Below are 21,196 nucleotides of genomic sequence, written 5' to 3'. Positions count from 1 at the left end.
AGTAGAGACCTAGAGTTTCTTGATTTGAGGCCCTTGTTTCATGACCTTGAAATTTGGGTCAAGGTCAAAGTTTGATTTGACGTTCTAGATTTTGACCTTTGCTTTAACTTTTAATGTATGCCTGATAAAGCTATGGTACTTCGTGCATTAAGTTGCAAGCCATATGACCTTGAAAAAATCAACCGGAAATGACCTTTTGTAAACCGGAAGTAGCTTTTTCTTGTCCATATTTAAAGTAAAAGTACATAGAACCATATATCTTTGGAATCAGTGTCAAGTTAACTATCAAATGATACAGGAAGTGACCTTTTTCAAACCGGAAGTAACAAATTATCTCCCTTATTTCAAACAAAAATGTATAGAAACCATATATTTTTAAATTCAGCGTATAATAACCTATCATTTGGCGCTGAAAATTACATTTCTAACCTAGTTTTAATATTTTTCACATCAAAATATATCGTTTCGGGTGGAAAGACCTTCAATTGTTCTCTGAACAATTGGTTTTTAATTTCTATTTTTTTTGTTAGATAAAAAACAGGCTAAATATTACAATTATATACAAATATTTACACTTGTAGTTCATTGTTGATTTATTGTGTTAGGTTTATATGTTTGGTTACATTTCCGTTTACAGCTGGCCCTAAGTTTTAGTCTTTTGAATAGGGACAGCTTCTTTGTGTTTGATTTCTGTTGGCGTGCTGGCATTTCTTTTTCCATTGTTTTTGGCGGCCGGGGTATTGGTATTTTCTGTCTGTCCCTTGAAATATTGTTCAATATTCCCACCGGGTTCCGTATTTTTTTTTTCTTTTTATGTTTTGGCTTTTTTTCAACATTTTCTCTATCATTCATTTTTCTTGATCGCACTGTATTTTATCTTGTAAATGGTTATCATCTGATTGGGCGTTTTCTTTAGCATGGTTATTACCAAGGACATCACCTGAGTTGGAATGCTGAAGTGCGTCATGAGCAGGCGAGACTTAAGTGTCTTCTGAAACGGCATCATTGGCATCTGATTCCTCTTCACTAGAGGAGTTGGAAGTGTTTAAATCGTCAGGACAGTCGGCCTGCCTGTAACCAGGTTGTTTGCATTGTAGGCATATCCAATCGTTAGGACATTGCATAGCCTTATGTCCTGTCTATAAACACTTTCAGCATACTATTTTGTGACCTTCTGAAGCATTTTGATTAGCATGCAAGACTGTAGCAACATATTTGCCTATTAGCATAGATCTTGGCAGGGGTTCGCTGACAGGATCACACATCACAATTCTATCCCCTGTTTGACAATTAGTCAGCTCACCAGCTACACGAAGGCCTTCTCGATACGATTTGTGCACAATGCACCCATGGTATTCTAATGCGCGTTCAATTTGTCCATCATCAGGTAAACAGGGTACATTTTTGACACGTATTTATAAATGATTTGGATTTTCATTTACCATGACTCTAGGGTTGCGTGTATACACTGGGATAGTTTTGTCTCTAACCCAAAGCCCCTTTGAAATCATCGATTTTCTGTCTGTGTCATTATCAAAATATACTTTCCAAAGACCTCTAACTCTTTGGAGTCCTTTAAGGTGGCTACCTGGACATATATTGCAATCAATAGTTCTATAGAGTTCTAGAGGTATTATGAACTGTTCCTTGCTTGGTTTTGTTAATCCAAATATATCATTTTCTAATAAGAATACAGGTTTGACAGTGGAAAGCACACTATCAATAACAAAGGTTTTTTTACTGCAGACGAGTATGTTTCCCCTTGAGTTTTTTCGTCGGCCATCTTGCCTTCATTATTTTCAATGGGATGTTTATTTTGGTTTTTATTAGCCTTTTGTGACATCTTTTCAGATTCAATTTCAATTTATATACGACAAATAACCATCAATATTATATATCTTACTAATATCCACTGCCAGATATTATTCAAACTCTGACTTTTATCAATCTTTTTGGAAGGAACCGAAAACACCGCCTTAGCAATTGAAGGCCCCTTCAAACCTGCTTCATATCTTGATTTTTTCATCGATATACCGATAGACGACTTGAAACTTAAATCTATGACAAGGTTATGATTTCCATTTTTCAGTTATCAACTTCCAATTTCACATTAGTAACATACCATCTGCTCCATCGTATGTTGCTAAAATAACTAAGTTACTACGTTACGCCTGTGCATTTTCACAGTATACTAGACTTCATATACTTCCTTATAAAAAGCTGTCCAACAGAGGGTAGAACGACTGACATCGACACTACATATGTTTGTTTTATATTGATGAAGAATTCAAAGATAAATGTATCAACATATGCATGCATACTTTTTATATTTGACCATATAAATATTATTTATCTTTTGATGACATTCAAATTTTCTGCCGAAAGAAAAAAATAGCATCGGTTCCTATCAGTCAATATGCGATGCCTGGTTGCATTGGTGTTTTATTATACAAAACAAATTAATGACTTTACATAAAATTGACAGTTATTTGTACTACATCTTTCATAAATTTAAACCTATGGTAAATAATCTGTTGCTGATAAAACACAATTTTTTACAAACTTCCTTATGCTGCTCTGTTAAGTGCCGTTGAACGAGCCTATGACTATTTTGAGACAAATTAAACTTCAGAGTCAGTTCTCCTCCTGTCACTGTAATCAGTACATCCGTTGAAACGTGTTCCAATAAAAAATGTGTTTGAATTTGATTGGATAATGTAAAAACAAATAGGTACGGACTTTTCACCGGAAATCTGTGACATACTAACACTTGAAATAATGAAGCAAATGCTTTTTTTTCTCTATTTGAACATAAAAAAAACATTTATCATGGCAAGTATACAGAAACGACGGATTAATAATATATAATGGATGTAACATTAAATGAAAGTAAATATTTTTTTGTCTTGCAAATGATAATAACCCCTTAATGAAGTTTCTCTTTGAAACCTCAAACGATAAAATATCGTTCTTATATTGATTGATTGTTGGTTATTTAACGTCATGTGGCAAATATGTCATGCAAGTTCGTGTAAGAATAAATTAACAAAAAGATGCAATAGGTATTTCCTGTAATAGAGGCTATCCGTCATGAAGGTTGGGTAAAGTTAGACTGCCACTTAATAATTAGGGTATATTCGATAAGGACAAAAACTTTTCCTTGCAACAGGCCACATTAGGACCCCTCAAAGAGTCGATTCAATGGTTCGTAAAGTACAGAAAGCGTGACACACTCTCTGCACGCGGCTTGAATAATTTTGTCAATATAACGAAACTGTGAACAACTGCCATTCAAGTGAGATATAGAGCTAACTATCAAACTACGTTTAACCCACTTTTTTTCGGAAAATACCTGTACCAAGTCAGGAATATGACAGTTGATTTCAATTTGTTCTCTTTGGTTGATATAGTCAAGTGTTTGATTTTGTCAGGTTTTATTGTCTTTTGAATTTACCTTGTGTTCGTTATTTTGTTAATAGTTTTTTTGTACTCCTGATGATGGCAGATCTGTCATAATATCTATTGATAAAGATTTCAAATATAAAAACATTCATGTATGAATGAATTACTTTGATATTTGTTGGTTACATTGATTAGTTTCTTCCTAATCGATTTACGAGAATTATAAATCAGAAAAGTACTGTTGCCTTAATTTGTATAATCAACTGTATCGCGTCTATCCGTAACGGACTCGATTATCCTTTTCTACATTTTGTGACATTTTTGTTTGTTTTTCTCACACATTGTTGTAAAAAAATGGAATGCCTGAACATGAATAAACCGTCATACAAGTGAGAGGTCTAGCAAGCTATCAAACCAGGTTTAAAATACCATTTCTACATAAGGAAATGCCTGTACCAAGTCAGGAAAATAACAGTTTTTTCCGTTCGTTTGATGTCTTGGAACTTTTCATTTTGTTATTTTTAAGGACTTTCCATTTTGAATTTTCCTTGGTATTTTTGTTAATTTACTAATTTCTAAAATAAAGATTTTACTTCGAAGATAAATGATAAAATTATTGATATTATGATACTTGTATTTACTCAGTTATGTCGCTAAGAGAGGAAGAATGACAATGCGGTTTCGTTGATGGTGCGGCATGTTACAGTTTACAAATCTCGTCAAATTGCAACCAAGTCATAGTAGAGAATTTGGGAAACAGTCATTGTCTTAGTTTTCTAGTTATTAATGTATCAACATACAATGCGATTACTATTACACGATTGGGAAATTGGAGATTTGAATCGTTTATCTAATAATCATCCTATGCAATTCGTTCATGAACGCTGTATTTCTTGTCAAGGCGATTGTGTGTTCAGACTAATACATGGTTTCTAAGAAACGAATTGATTGTAGTTCATCCCCGTATGGCTATTTATATTCACTAAAATACATAGATCAGCACTAAGCAAGAAGCATTAGTTATATGTAACAAGATATCAAATCGTGCATTCGGGTAAGCGGATACTTGGATTTGAATAATTATTATGACCATAGTGGACTACAACACCCTTTTATTTTATGATGGTTAGGATATGTACATGTGTCTTAGTAAATTTACAATGATGCACAATGAAACTCGAATAAACTGAGTATTTTTATTTCCAATAGTAAAGGTTATATCTTCGAAATTTGATGTACACGACAATTTTGGTATCTAAAGATGTCAGGCCGCGAAAACAAGTCACTCAGGACTTGCGATACAAAATGACTTTTAAATGTCAAGCTACTGGTTAATACTATGACTTTGTATGTCATATGATTCATACATGTAATTTCGCAGTTGTATACAAGTAGAGACCAAATGTGATTTGACAAATTGACAGAAACCAGGTTTTCTGTATTTTGAAGGTTACTATTGTTGAACTTGCAGATAGTAAGAATGAAATTGGAGTATTCTGATTGAAAACACTTTCAGGTTTATTTAACCTGTCATGTTCTGTCTAATTTTTCGATCTATCAAGGCTCATTGCACCAGAACAGCAAAAGTAATATCGAACTTGACCTCAATTTGGATATCAGGAAAACTATATCAAAATTAGAAAAGCATTGGTTGAAAGGTCCATAAGGTGTTAATAGAAACACTGTTGGCAGCCGCCAGCCTGCCGCCCGCTCGCCACCTACTTCACTGTTTAAAAAAACATTTTTTTTCCTCAAAAAAGGAACTAGAATTCCACGTAATTCTAGTTCCTCAAAAGGAACTAGAATTACGTGGAATTTGTGTTCAAAGAAGGTGAACGAATATAAGTGTGAAGGATGTAAAAAAGACTGTTTTACCACTCCTTCCTTTAAATGCTATAAAACTATGATTTGTTAATATAAAACACCGTTCAGTTGCTGTAAGATTGTCAATTAAGAATAAGCCAACAATGTTAAGTTTGAAAAAAGATATCACCCTATGAACCGGAGATCCTATATTGCAGGCTCTAGTTACTAGTTGTTTAAAAAGTAAAATGTCAGCATGGAACAAATGGTGGATTCCTATAATATATATACATTAATGCTAGATATGGACTTTTTTCAGTCTTCGTTTTTCATTTTCCTTAGATCTACATTAAAATCCAAATATTCTTAAATCGTTCAGACGCAAGTCCCTTTGGTACGCTTCGGGTTCTCATTTTAAACAACATATAAAGCTATGCAGCATTAAATCATAAAAGACAAGACACTGCACGAATATTTTATGGGACTACGCATGGTAATGATTTACTTGACATTTTTCGGGAATTTAGTATATTTGCAATATATTTTCATAAAATATAGTTTTTGATTATAAAAATGTTATTGTATAAGACTGGCTGGATCCTCGATCGAAATAATTAAATTGAAACACGACTTCCTCTTAATTTTTTTGGTTACATATTTATATAATTTGCGCGACATCATTTTTTATTCAACCTTTTTAGAAATTACATCAGAATATATAACATGTATAAATTGCTCGGAATAAACGAGATAAAACCCCTTTTATCAAGCCTTCTTCTGAAACAAATATCTATTGTTCTGATATTTTATTGGCATAAGCATGAACCATTGTTCTATGAGATACTTTGTAATAATAACGTTTTCAACTTTAATAATATCTTTTGTAAAACAAAGTCCATATTATCAATGTCATATGATAAAATACAATTACGGAAGTTTTTGTGAGTAATACATACGTTCCTAAAACTTCCTTGATAAGTTTCAAGTCTATAAATAAGAAAGAAAGTGTAATCTATCACGATTATTTCTTTATTTGATAATCATACAGGCGGGCGATTTCAAATCGTTAAGACAATGGTAAGTTCTAATGTTGAAATACAATTTGAAATGTGATTTCCCTTTCAAAGAAGTATATAGATCATAGCAAGCTATTTTGAAATATACAAACAATATAAGCCGTCAAGTTTGTTATCAAGCTATTGTGCATGTTGCATATGAATAGGGCCTTGCTTTAAATATGTTTCTTATTTTGAATTGATTATTTATTAAAAACATTATTTCGTAATTAGATAAAAACTAAATAATAGAATTTTGTAATTATCAAATTTTCGAATAAATTTGAACATAAAATAATACTTGTTAATATTGTTGCATTAGTAGTGGTTTTGTAAATTTACCTTCATCAGGAAGGCTCAATCCAAAACATTTAACGACATGGATGTATTACTGAAAGTTATGAATGTATCTTCTACAAGCTATCGTGTTTGTCAGACATTCATTGTTAGAGTTTGTCATTTTCAATAAAATACGTTCTTCGTTTATGTTAGGTTTCAGGTTTGATTTACTTCTGTATAGAGTTACTTCATTAAAACATTCATGATATTTCAAAGTTCTTATTCTTTCAGAAGCCTCTTCTTTTATTTGTTTTGTTCATTGGTAGTTCAGCTTTACATCATATCAACCAGGACATGGATACAGAATGGCTAGGTTTTAAGAAAGCGTACAACAAAGCTTATGAGAACGGAAGTGAAGATTATTTAAGGTTGATTCTTTTTTATTTTATTTTTTTTTCAAATTAAAGAAAAGAAAAAAGAACAAACCACAAATGTTGTCATGAAACATGATCATAGAATGCCAAATATATCTTTATGGCAACAGCGGCATTTAATATTGTAATATATCAATGTTGTACGAAACATCTGTCATATGAATTAAAATCAGGATAATAGGGTTTTCAAATTGATTGTTACATATACATGAATCATTATAAATTTAATGTATCAAATGCATAACTATCCATACAACAAAATTAATATGTATGTAAAACAGTCCCACCCACTGAATGCTTTGGACTAACAAGTGGTTCTGACTCTGGCTTAAACGTTTAAAGTATGGATATGTGGTTTGAAAGCCAAGGAGAAAGCTATCCACCATAGAGGTCAGGGTGAATGTAAATACTATAGGTCACCGCACGGCCGCCATCAATGGGGAAAACCGTAACGCGAGCTATTAAAGTTCCGAAGTAAATATATGCAAAACGAAAAAAAAAAAAAAAAAACGTTTATTGGTATAATTTATGACAAAAAATACATATTACATTTAGCAACCAAGGAGAACCATTGAATTACAGGCTCTAGTTATTATGAAGTTTGTTTTTATACCTTGTTTGCAATTCACTGTTCATACTTTTTGAATTATCGAAGAAACCAAAATGTTGTCTCCCCTGAGAATAGACAATCTAAGCCGTATTTTATCACACATTTTTATGAATTTGTAGTTCTTCAATTTCTTTCCTGATTTTGCCTTTCAACAAGTTTGATTCGATTTATAAGAGAACATATAAGATTGGTATGTTTTATGCTTTGTTAATACTGCTTGTTTACGTTTCGGTCCTGATGGTATTACAAGCCCAGTAGTCAGCACTTTAGTCATTTATGTCATTTAAACAATATTTTGTACACATTAACTGTTTGCTAATGTCTGAAAATTCAAAATAATGAAGATTTTCTTCCCCAGGCATAGCATTAGCCGTATGTGGCACAATTTGTTTTTATTTTTAATGCTCTCAACCTTTGTACTTGATTTGGCTTTCCAACTATTTTGATTTGAGCGCCTCTTTCAAGTATTGTAAGTTGTATACGTTTAGAAATTTTTAAGAAACTAAGATTTCAACTCCCTCAAGAAAAGTTGATTGTGGTTTTGTCTTTATGGATATCTGTCGCATTGGTATTCTAACCATATCTTTAAAATGTAACTTATTTAGAAAGATTTTACAATGTTCGTAAACAAATTTCAAGGAATGTGACTGACACAACATGTAAATAGTTTGTGTGTATCTATTTTTTTAAAGGTAACAAGTCATTTTCATTGATGCTTGTCCAACATCTATACCACTAAAATAACGAGTCCAATTTGTAAAACGGCATGACCTTAAAAAAGACGAATCAAAGAAATCAACTTTATATGTAAATTATTTACGACAACGGTGTATATTAAAAATTACACTATTCCAAACCCTTTTCAATTTCTACATAATTATATATAAATATTGCCAAAAATTAACAACTTCCGGATCAAATCCAATACCGACACCAATAGTATAAATCACATGTTGGTTCCGGTTGTAGTATGTATGAATGTTATGTGTCTTCCTCCTTTAATAAGAGCACCACAATTGGTTATGGTGTTTAGGAGGATATTTAACATACTGTATAGGTACACATTTAATGTGAGCATTTGCCTAACCAGTTTCCCAGTCTGGCTAGCTCTTACTACCAGAGAGTTAATATCTCCTCCCCAAATATGTACAATGTAATAAAACATATGAACATACACTCAACTGATTCCCTCATCCTCAAAATATAGAAAATGAAAAATATAAAAACAAGTAAGAAAACCAGGACGGGTTCAAACAGAAAGATTTTGAAAGCTGATAAAACTGTGAATCTTATAATCATCATGACTTTATCAGATAACAAAACGAATACTAACAATTACTAAAATTAGGCGTAAGTGGTATAATCCAATCATGAAGCCGCGTATGTTCTAGTATCTTTCTATTGATATATCAATTTCGGTCATTAGAGTAAAACTTTAAAAATCCCAGAATAATGCAATTTAACAAATGCATTTTTTAAAAATAAAGACGATCTATTTGGGAGACGAATATCAAATATATTGAACACCACAATTTGGCAGCTGACAGAGGAGAACACAGTTACTGGCTTGGTTTGAATCCTCTCTCTGATATGGTAAGTATTCAATTAACAAGTTACATTACCGTTAAAACTTATAGACACTATCTTTATCACATTGAAAAGAGGACATTTTTCTGCTGTATCTTAGTGGAACTTACAATAACACGTGTACATGTGAATAAAAGGTTAGTCTGGGAATAGGTCAGCTCCAAAACGAATCCAAAACTATCTTCAAATAAAAACATGTCAATTTGTACGATATGAAAAGCACCTAGTAATTGGATCGAGTGTGTAGATTTGTGAATAACATTGACTTATATAACTATGCAATCAACACCAATATGATGCACTTCTGTTAATAAAGACAAGAAGATAATTTTACGCAAATAAAGGCGCTACTTTTGCATGAAGTTTATAAGAAAGTATATCCTTGGATGGAAAGTTCAGATGAACTACAGCCGTTGAATGGTGTAAACTTCCCAAAAAAACGTGTATGGTGTAATGGTGTATGGCATATGGTGCAATGGTAGAAGGTGTATGGTGCTATGGTGTATGGTGTAAGGGGAAAGGTGTAATAGTGTAACGTGCGATCGGGAATGGTGTGAATGAATGGTGTACGACATTTAAAACTATGCAAAATATTGATAAGAACTGATTTTTCATTTCATAAATTAATTTACAATATTGTGATGACAATTCGTTTTTTAAAATAAATAAATAATTTTGTAGTCGCACGCTTTCTTTGAAATTAAATTGCATTATGATCAAAGAGACAACTACCCGACCAAAGAGCAGAAAACAGCACAAGGCCACAAATGGGTCTTCAACACAGCGAGAAAATCCCGCATTTTGTCAACATTCCGTCATGAATGCTTTCCTTTTGGAAGTAGTCACAAATAAACTTCCAGGTACGACACTTTTTCAATTGTTTTCTTAAGCAATCAATTTTACTGATCGTATTGCGTTAAGTTGTATGATTTTTGTAGTCGATTGATGAGGTGATCGAGACAATGACAGGTGGAATGATACACAGAAACATCAGTGAAGGTTCTACATTCCTCCCTCCAAATAATGTTGAGATCCCCAGTGAAGTGGACTGGAGACAGAAGGGCTATGTAACTCCTGTGAAAGACCAGGTACAGTTATTCTAGTTACAGATTCATAACACTCAAATAAGGTGATATGGCAAAAACTCATTAAAGATACCATTATTATAACTTAGTACGAGATTTTCTCTAAATAAGGCTAATCAGCAGCACCCAAATCAAAACAATTGAAAGGCCATATCAGCTTCAACGTTGAACAGCACCGAATTCCAAACATACCAAATAACTCTGCTAAATACGGACGAGACCATCTATGCTTTTGATGTAGCAAAACCTGAGTGTTTCAAATAATTCAACATTCTACAGATTAACAGAAAATGAAAATTCAATAATATTTCATGTCAACGCAAAGGTGATAATTATTGGACTGGGTTACCCTAAGTAAAGTGTAATATAGACAACAAGTACCATGGACAGGGATGTAAGCACCAACAGGCCGAAGTCACTGTTTGGCTTAAAAAAGATGAATTTACTCCTCCACATGTGCATGTGCCTGTCCTAAGTCACGAGCCTGTAATTCAGTGGTTGTCGTTTGTTGCTGTATATCATATTTCTTTTCGTTTATTTATAAAAAAGAAGCTGTGGTATGATTGCCAATGAGACAACTTTTCACAAGAGACCAAAAGACACAAAAATTAACAAATTTAGGTCACCGTACGGGCTTCAACAATGAGCAAAGCCCATACCGCATAGTCAGCTATTAAAGGCCCTGAAATCACAAATGAAAAACAATTCAAACTAGAAAACTGACGGCCTAGCTAATGTACAAAAAAATGAACGAAAAACATATATGTAACGCAGCAACAAACGACAACCACTCAATTACTGGCTCCTGACTTGGGTCAGGCACATACATACAGAATGTGGCGGGGTTAAACATGTTAGCGGGATCCTAACCCTCCCCCTAACCTGGGACAGTGGTGTAACAGTACAACATAAGAACGAACTATAAAAATCAGTTGAAAAAGGCTTAAAGTTGCATGTCTGTAAATATAGACAATGCAAGTTTCCATAGGAACTCTTTTAAAGGTTAAAACTGTACCACTTTTACCATGAAGTTTCGAAAAAAATATATCCTAGAATGGAAAGCTCATATGCACTACTATTTTTTTCAAAGGTCAAAATATAGGGCTGTGCGGCATATTTTCAACATTTATATGCCCCGAACTTCTAAGAGTTTAAACTTATGCTCAAATTATGTATCACCCCTACCTTCACTTTTTGACTCCCTCAGAATTCAAGGCTGCCGCTATTTATTTTTTATTTATATTGGTAACATTCCCAAGTGTGGTATCTATGAGATGAAACATAGGGATAATATCTGGGAACCAGTACGTAAACAAAACTAAATATCTATGAATATCATATATCTCCCCAAAAGAGGCGTGGTTTGTGAAACTGCTGTATTTACAAAGTGCAACCTTAACTCATTTGATGGATACAAATAGAAATACATCTAACAAAAACACAGAGTGGACATGGCCGGGTACTTGTAAATCTTAACAACAAAAAGACACTAAGTACAGATCTGAGAGTACTCGCAGTTTCTGACAGCTAGTTCAAAGCCAAAAACAACTAAAAATATAAAATCATGCATCTAAGACTAAATTATCAACCAGTACACATCCAACATCCAGTGGATTTAGTGTAAAGACGTCATAAACAGTCAGAGAAAAACATGACCTTGTGCAATGCCTAGATACAGGAATGGACAGATTGTAGATCCATGAAAGTGCATATGTATATAACAATGATATTTAGTTTGCTTTTAATTTACTGATAGCAAAATCAATATTGATACCAATAAAAACAATATTCAAAGATCTAATTACAGTATGGAATTGGTAACCTTTTAGAATAAATTTATTTAAAGGATCGATAAGTTTACAAGGATCATTTCTAAATTTCCGGGCACGGTAAACAACATCTTCGTAAAAATGAGGATGTGCTATCCCGTTTGAAATAAGTTTTCTAAGGTACAACCAAACCTCAAAACTAAATCATTGGAAGAATTTAGTAAACGTTTTAAGTAATTTGTGGTAACGAAATCCCTGACTTAATAATTTACCATTCATACATAGATTACGTTCGTGAAAATCTAAAACGCCACAGCAGACACCGGCATAGCAAACGAGTTGTGAAATATAAACACAGTAAGATGGTGCAATAGGAAACATCCAAAAAAGGAAAATAAACAATAGGGACCGAAAAAATGTCCCTTTTGTCGTAAATTGTAGGGTTGAGTTTCCCGTGTAAAACTGAAATATCTAGATCAGTTATTACCGTTTACATTTGATATATTTAAAATAAGTTCCTTTGGGTAAATTTCGTCGGTATATTTAGAAAATTCTTGATTATTTAACGAAACAATGTCATCAAGATAACGGTAAATGTTGTTGAATTTATCAATTAAGGTAGATAGGGTGTCTTCCTCCATCTTGGATTTTGAAATACCAGAAAATAATTGGTCTAGACCTTTAATAAAATGTGCAAATTTTGAGAGTAGTGGGTAATTCATGTTTAAGAATTTTCATTTTAACATAGAAAATGACATGTTTTATTATATTTATGGTTGTATTTTACAAAAAACAGAATACTTTTGTTTGATTCAATTTTTTCCAAATTTGCCACATAAGGGGAGGCAACTCAAATGTAAGGGCAGATAATTCAGATAAAGTTACTTTTACAATAGAATGTGTTAGGAATTTATCAATTTTTTTATGTAGCAAGAAAACGGGCCCGGTGGCCCCATTTTTTCTTTTTCCTATCTGAGAGTATAATATTAGAGCTATCTTCTCATATTTTATCTCAAAATTCTATGGTGTAGTTTTCGTTTTATGGCAGAAAATTGCGTTTTCCATGCATAATCTATACAAAATCTGTCAATTTTACACAACCTGTAGCGTGAAAATAAGCCCCGTGACCCATTCTTTTTATTATTTTTTTCAAAAAAGCATGATATAAACTACATTTTGGCAAATTATTAAAAAATTCTATGGATTATAATTTAGACACCCCAGCTACCTTAAATGCAATTTAGACGGGTCTTTATTGAGTTTAGTCATACACTGTGCTTCATAACAAAAGTTTATGATAAGTTCTTTGATAGTAGTTAAGGAACTAGTTAAAAGCACTGAAAGATCAGTTTTAGAGCACTTACTAGAGGCCGAGATATTTGTTTAGTCCAGGTAACCAATACATAGTAGGGACCTTCAAATTATCAGAAGAGGCCTTAAGCTGTGATGTGGTTATGCTATGTGTAATGCTATGTTTGTTTACTATATGACGCTCTGTGGAGCGCACGGACTTAAATGTAGATGAATTCAAAATTTCATTCTTAAGAACGTCCGTGTAGAATTTACGGCATACCACCACTACATTATTTTGAACATAAATGTGTTTATTTTGGTTTTTAGCCATGCATTTTAATCATATCAAATTAGCATGGTGAAATCAAAGTTTTAGTATTATGTCAATGTAAGTCAAATTTGCTTGGGACAATAGAAAGATCAATGGTATGAAAAGAAGGTAATTTCTTTCACTTAGGAACAGCTGTGTCTCGTTTTCATGTTAATTGCATATTTTCGTCTATTCAGGGAAAATGTGGATCATGTTGGGCATTCTCAGCTGTAGGATCATTAGAGGGTCAGCAATTCAGGAAAACAGGGAAACTCGTAGCGTTATCGGAACAAAATCTAATGGACTGTTCATTTAAATACGGTAAGTTTTGTAATCTAATGCTAGAAGCTACGAGTATGAAAACAATGAAGAGACAAAAAAGGCTGTCAAATTTGTCAAATTCATCCAGCGTCGTTTCAATGGCTATGTATATCAGGGGGTCTTCTTTTCATTGCAATTGAATTTATGCTTATCTATACTAGCTTAGATGGTCGCGAACAGATTGTATGTAGCTAAACAACTATCTTCAATTTTGAAAAAACATACTTCAATCAATTGAGATGTATAAATTTTAATAGACTTTTTCAAAATATTGTTTCTTATCTATTCTACGAAAATATTCGAACAAATAATATGATATTGAATCATAATATTATGCTTTTCAATGAACCTAATGGAAATGAATGTGTACTCATCTATAATGTAACTAAAGCCCAAATATGGATATACAGTTGCTAATTCTAATTTTAGTTTAACAATTCACCCTTTACGTTAAACGGAATGTGACTATTTTAAAAAAAATCGGACTAAGTAATAATGAGATAGTAATATAAGCAGTAATACCTTGTACAGATCACTGATCTGATACCACTCAAATTCTTCTCTAGAAATGAAGTCTGGTGGATATAAAATAGAAAAAGAGGAAGCCAGCAGTTTATTTTTTTATATAAATAAATTGTAAATAGTACTATACGTCAATTTAAAAAAAAAATAATGTATAACATATAAGTTGTTAATTTCTACGTCATTTGGTCTCTGTAGGATAGTTGACGCATTGGCAATCATACCACACCTTTGTATTCTAAGTTTAAATGAATCAGTGGCAACTATAATGACACACTGATAAAATATATCACATTGTGTTTGTAAGTTAGAAGAAGGGAACCGTTATATTATTTTATACATCTTAGCTATCCCAAGAGGTAAATGAATTTTTGCAATTTCCGATCATTTACCTTTAGTGTCAATTGCTGCAAATAGTAAAAAAATATTTTTGACATCCCCATGCGCATTGAAAGCAAGCTACAGTCTCTTCACACACTCTTTTCTGTCAGATGTATTTACATTATTTGAAGAATTCTTATATTTTGTGTATTTAGAAAGTTCTAGACGTGTTTTCTTTCTCATTGACGCTACTTACACATTTCTATCATTTACAGATATTAGTTGACTTTAACAATTAGCCGTTTAACCTTTTCCCCTCTCTTGTTATCAGTTTTTAATTTTTCAAAATCCAATTATGGTGTTCAAATTATATTATTGTCGCCATCTTATTTTGATATTGTGACGTCTTTTGTATGATGACGACACTCGAACACAACACATTTAAAAAAAAAATTTAAAGTTACAAACAAATTAGTTCAAATCATTACATCAACAAATTCCAGCACTATTTCCCGTGCTGTGCTATATAAATCCACTCTTGAAAAGTCATAACGCTTAGCCAGCCTTGCGTTAAGAAATGTGAAACCTTAGCTGTCTCAAATGAAGGAATGGTGTATCTCAGACTATGCAAACAATCTATATACATGTATCTAGAGTCAAGTCACACAGTTATAAGTTCTGATAATTAAAATAACTTTCACGAATTAGTGTATCTAGAATTAGGTTATTGCAAAGTGTAAATTAACAAAAGTTGATGTCATAGTAAAAAAAAACTTTTTTTGTTTTAATTTAAGGCAACAGAGGCTGCAATGGAGGTATGCTACCTCCTTCATTTAAATACGTCAAAGATAATAAAGGCATAGATACAGAAAATAGCTACCCATACGAGGGAAAGGTAACAAAACTGAATTACATGAAGTAATACTTGTAAATAAGTCAATGTGGGTTAATTCGATCTATCCAAGATATGAGGTACAAGCACCCACGTTAAGGAAAATAAAAATAACAGCTTATAAATTTGGTGCGTCCAACGCTAATCTTGCTTTACCATCATAAGGAACGCTTACAACCAAGATTTTAAAAGCCAACGAACGAATGTGATACGGCTTAATATTAAAATTGTTGTAAAACTGACATGAATTAATGAAATAACCAGGTAGCTGTTTGATTGAAAAGAAGATAGCTGTAACTCGGGAAATTTTTCATGTTCAGTTAAGTTCTTCGTAAAATCTTGATGATCAATGGGAATAATTTAAGTATGAAAATGAGTAACGGTAATGTGGCCCCGATAATCAGTTGCGGAATGTAGACCTTACTACCACATCCATCACACATCCACATGTAAAGATCGGAAGGACGATTTATCATTTTCATTTTCAGCACCATGGAGTATATAACATCATTTGTTTTTTATCAATTCGTATACATTTTATACATTTTATTCATTGTAATGATAGTATTGCAATCATAAAATCCGTATTAGAAAATGTTCACAGGTACATGTGTTTTGTTTATGATACAGGTTGGAAACTGCCGTTACACCAAATCTAATATTGGAGCTTCTATCACCGGATACACTGGGATCAGAAATGGAGATGAAAATCAGATGAAGCAGGCTGTCGCAACAGTAGGACCTGTTTCGGCATGCATTTACGTGGATCGAAACTTTCAGTTGTACAAACGAGGTTAATATCTTTGAAATTAATGAATTACAAATTCTACCTGTATAATTATCATAAAATATGGTAATCAATACAGCATATGTTTAACATGTATGCGTCTCTTCTGGTTTTGTATATTTAAGACAAAATGGCATACTGTTGACTTGTCACGTTGTTGATCAGTAGTACTGAACATCGACATCATGTTAAGTACATGTAAGATACCGAAGTTTATTCACGTCTTGTTATACATTTACCTTTGAACAATATATAGGATTCAAGCCAGACGTTTTTAAAGTCGAATGTAAAAATGTCGTATATTTCGTAAATTATGGAAACCGTCTGCATTTTATTCTCTAATTGCGCGAATTATAATGCCTTAATCAAATATGTAAGATCAAATTCAAGCATATTAATAGACCAATGAGTGTCGTACACAATCTCAGTAACGTAGTTATTAAATATTTTCATTATACTTTCGAATTTTCGAGACCAAGGAATGAAAACGACCTGATCATATCTTCATCTTTCCCAATTAGCGAATTTCCATTCATATGAAGACACATTTGATGAGCACTTGCATATGTCACATATCATCTCATGATTTACGTGAATAGGTTGTATTGGAGCTTGCAAAGACGATATTGAATCCAGAATAGGAAACAGTTAGAACCTTAGCTAACTCGCAGTGATTATTAAAGTCTAGAACAATAATTCGCAATATCATATCTATTATCAAAGGTTACATATGTATCCAGATTATCAATATTGAATTATTTCAATATATAATTTTATCTTTGATGTATTTTAATTTCATGTAGTATTTCTCGTGATATATGATAGTTACTCCCTGAGATACATTTTCTGTAAACTAAAATAAATGTTAAAAAATACTCCAATGAATAGATAACATATAGAGAACGGTACTATGTATATATTAATGAATGATGCAATTAATACAATAAGTTGCTCATATGTTTATACCGTGTATACGAAAAATTAATCTTAAACAGTTAAATTTGGTTAAATTTGTTCCCCTTTATATTTGAAAAAAGTAAAATAACAAATATTCAAGGAAAATTCAAAGCGGAAAGTCCCTTATCAAATTGTAAAACCAGAAGCTCAAACACATGACACAAACGGAAAACAACTTTCCTATTCTTGACTACAGACATTTCCTCATGTAGAAAATGGTAGATTAAACCTGGTTTTATAGCTAGCTAAATCTCTCACTAGTATGATAGTCGCATAGAATTCAATTATATTAACAAAAATGTGTTAGAAAAACAAACAGACGTAATAGGTAAAAATGTCACAAATAGGGGTACAGCCGTCAATGAATTTTGATCAATGAAGAACTAAGATTAAAAGATATAGAAATTCATTAAAAAAATCAAACTGGTAGGGGAAGGTATTTATTAATCGGCTAAGAATTAGATAATTAAGAAATAATTCATGGAAGCCATAAATTTGTTGGACATTTACAAATGGCCTGGGCCGTGATATTCGAATTTTATCCTGAGCGTTAACGAAGAGTAAAATTAACGAATATCACTGCCAAGGCTAAGTGTAAATGTCCAACAAATCTATGAATTCCATGAATTATTTCGATTCTAATAGAACCAATTCGGTAATTTAAAAAAAGGAGCGAAGGTAAGATTGCCGTGTGTATGGCTGTTCTGTTTTACCCCCTGTAAGATAAAAGCTACCAATTTCAAATAAATCTAAGTCTTACATGAATTATTTCTTAAATAACAACTAGAAAAATGTGTTAAATTCTCATAATTCTTAACCCAACATTTTATTTTCTTTGGCTACTATTTACTGTCAAATCCAGAGTTGACAAGTCGTAACTAAGGAGTGAGCCGCCATGTTGACTTGCTGAAATCAACAAATGTGCGAATTATGCAATAGAACAGAAAATGAAACAACACCTACCTCAAAACTCAATTTTAATGCAATATTATCCGAACTTACTGCGTAAACGTAACGGAAAACCTTCAGCTTGAGAGTTTTTATTCGTATGACATCATGAAATGACAAGACGTTAATGCGCTAAGATCATTCATGAAATTTTGTGGAATTTTATCTTATTTTGATTTTAACAACGAAATCAACATAGTGTTTGCACATAGGTTTCGAAATATGTGGATTTACGTGGGAGGTAAATAGTAACAGCCACCAATATGTACATTTCTGAGTCTGCGCTAAGTTTAGATATATCGAGAATTTTATCACGGTGTTGTTTACAAATCGAAGTAAGCACGTTATATTAGAATGTGTATTATATAATGGATATACAGTACATTTTAAAGTTAGTTAAGCAGTGTCAATATTGATACTTTTAAGCGTCCCTGTGTTTGGTGAATGTCCTAAGTCTAGAAATTTGTCGATGGTTGTCTTATTAAGTATCTTTAATTTTATGCTCTACTTTTATAGACTCGGAGAGATTTATAGCATGCAATAATTTTACGACACACTTGTATTGCCCTTTGATGTTTTTGGTTGTTTGCTTCATTGGGTGTCACATATGCCCAAATCTTTTGTTAATCATTTAAAATTGAATAATTTAATAGCAGATTGTTGACTGGTGCATTTTGTTTATTTCTAACGTCCTTATTCTTATTTTTAGCACGTTACTGAAGTCGCAAGTATTGAAATATCTCTAATTCGTACTAATTTAAAAAAATAAAAACATCTTTTATATTTGTCTGATTTGAAGAGATGACGTACAGTGTATTTAAAAAACAATATTTGATTATACTTTCAAAACAATTGCAGGTGTATTCAATAATCCGAGCTGCAAGTCTTACACCATAAATCACGGTATCCTGGTTGTTGGATATGGCACGCAAAGCAACGATGATTATTGGCTTGTTAAAAACAGGTACCAGCAAATACTATTCTTTTCCTGTAAATTTTATTCAATTTTAAGTGGTTTATGTTTTAGCATTTAATTTGATTATTTTCGGTTCTATCTGATGAATATTAGTTGCAATGTCAACAATTTTAACTGATTTAGTTTTTTCTGATTGAAAAAAATTAACTGAAATTGCATTTAAGTGGAATATCTACGAGCATTTCGAAATTTTAAAACTTTAATACCCGTAATACAACTATATAGATTGTTATGTATATTTCTATTTCACTTTAAATTGAGCTATTAAATTATTCATTTCAGCTGGGGAACCACATGGGGAATGGATGGATACATATTGATGTCAAGGAACAAGAACGACCAGTGTGCCATAGCAACACATGCCATGTACCCCCTAATGTGATGACTATATGAACTGCGGTTTAACTTGTTCAATTACTGAGATACTTCAATTATATTTTAACGAAATCCTTTGACAATTAGGTATTAAAGATGAAAAAACTGGTGTTACTATCAAAGATACACAAAGGTCAAACTGTGAAGTAGTTAAATGGTGCTCTTTTCTAACCGATGAACACGGAACAAAATTTTAAATGTTTGCAAAGAAAAACAAAACACTATAATAAATTCGAATAGACGAATCTACAGTTTTACTGTTCGCACTCTGTTATCTTACTTAAATACCAAACACTAACTTTTAGAAAAAAATCTCATCGAGTTGTGAGGCGCATTTTATCACTGAGAAGACCAAACTCGAAATTCATCATACAGCTTTATTACGGTGTTGAATTATTAATAGCACTATCAAATACTAGTATACTAATTCGGCGAATGATGTCAGTATACTTATACATTAATATTATTCAATAGTCTTAATTTGTTTTAAGTACTTTCCGCTTTTGATGATATAGTGACATGTAAATTGTCTTTATTAGCCCGATTAAGCGATTTGTAAATTTATTTACGAAACCAATTCGATTCAATATTTTCTTATCTTTAATTCGTCGCGTTAAACGTCACCAAAGGGCATACAACAACGAACTATACGTTAGTTTTTCCAAGTTAGAATAATTTGTTTTAATGTTTCCTACGCAAATACTTTTATACATCGTTTAGCCATTTTCTACTTCACGCCTGGCTCTGGAGCTGATGAATATGTATTTGCATGTATATTGTAAATGATATAGTTTAACAGTTTTCTTAAAATTTTCGATTATGGATCAAATATAACTTTCAATTAGTATGGTTACCGGCATAAATAATCTATTGAATATTTTATATAAAAAGAGTAATTTTGCTATTGTTCTCGTGTCATTGGTTTTCTCACAGAACATGAAAAATGAAACCAAAAACGGCACGTGGGTTTCTATCATTAGTGTGCACCCTGAAAGATGGCACATAGTGTGGAATGATTAATATCCTTGTTGTTCAATCCTAAAGGCTGCACATATTTTGGAAAAGTAAACATCCTTAGTGTTCAATCCTAAAGAGGGCATATATGTTGGAAAGATTTATATCATTAGTGTGCAACCTTAACGACAGCAGATATATTGTTCACAGTAATATGTCGTGCGACACGTCACTTTTCTTCCTTATTTTGGGCTCGTTGAGCGATGGAAAATAAGTTTTATTTTTGTGTTCAAATTTTCGAAACTCTAAATTGTGTTCAAAGTGCCATATTATTGTTATTGTTTTTAATCACCAGTATATTAGATTCAGATATTTTCTTAATATATTTGTATGTTGTATGTTTTAATCTACAAAATTATTGAAATCATGTTTTGTCTTGTCTCAATAATTAAATTGTAATGTTTTTTCTCTCAAGAAAACAGTTTGATTTGTTTATAAATAATAGTATTAGTGTAT

The 21,196-nt window shown here is 32.2% G+C and overlaps 2 protein-coding genes across 3 annotated transcripts in view; both read left to right on the top strand.

The window, feature by feature from the left end:
- The window catches only part of LOC127725380 (uncharacterized), a 122,660-nt gene that overhangs the window by 21,319 nt on the left and 80,145 nt on the right, over positions 1-21,196 (top strand). The gene's annotated exons all lie outside the window — the stretch shown is intronic.
- On the top strand, positions 6,201-19,800 carry LOC127725379 (procathepsin L-like). Its single transcript, XM_052232313.1, has 9 exons — positions 6,201-6,282; positions 6,831-6,967; positions 9,071-9,176; positions 10,109-10,258; positions 13,825-13,948; positions 15,586-15,686; positions 16,314-16,476; positions 19,234-19,339; positions 19,634-19,800. The coding sequence occupies exons 1-9, from the start codon at positions 6,280-6,282 to the stop codon at positions 19,731-19,733; spliced, it is 990 nt and encodes a 329-aa protein (XP_052088273.1). The 5' UTR covers positions 6,201-6,279; the 3' UTR covers positions 19,734-19,800.

The sequence above is a fragment of the Mytilus californianus genome, unplaced genomic scaffold, assembly GCF_021869535.1.
Source record: "Mytilus californianus isolate M0D057914Y unplaced genomic scaffold, xbMytCali1.0.p SCAF_15, whole genome shotgun sequence".
In the NCBI taxonomy this organism is placed as follows: domain Eukaryota; kingdom Metazoa; phylum Mollusca; class Bivalvia; order Mytilida; family Mytilidae; genus Mytilus; species Mytilus californianus.
This window is presented reverse-complemented; position numbering and strand designations above follow the sequence as displayed.

Coding starts and splice junctions, on each gene's coding strand:
- LOC127725379 (XM_052232313.1), top strand. Junction 10,259..13,824: donor TAACTCCTGTGAAAGACCAG/GTACAGTTATTC, acceptor TCGTCTATTCAG/GGAAAATGTGGATCATGTTG. Junction 16,477..19,233: donor CTTTCAGTTGTACAAACGAG/GTTAATATCTTT, acceptor AAACAATTGCAG/GTGTATTCAATAATCCGAGC.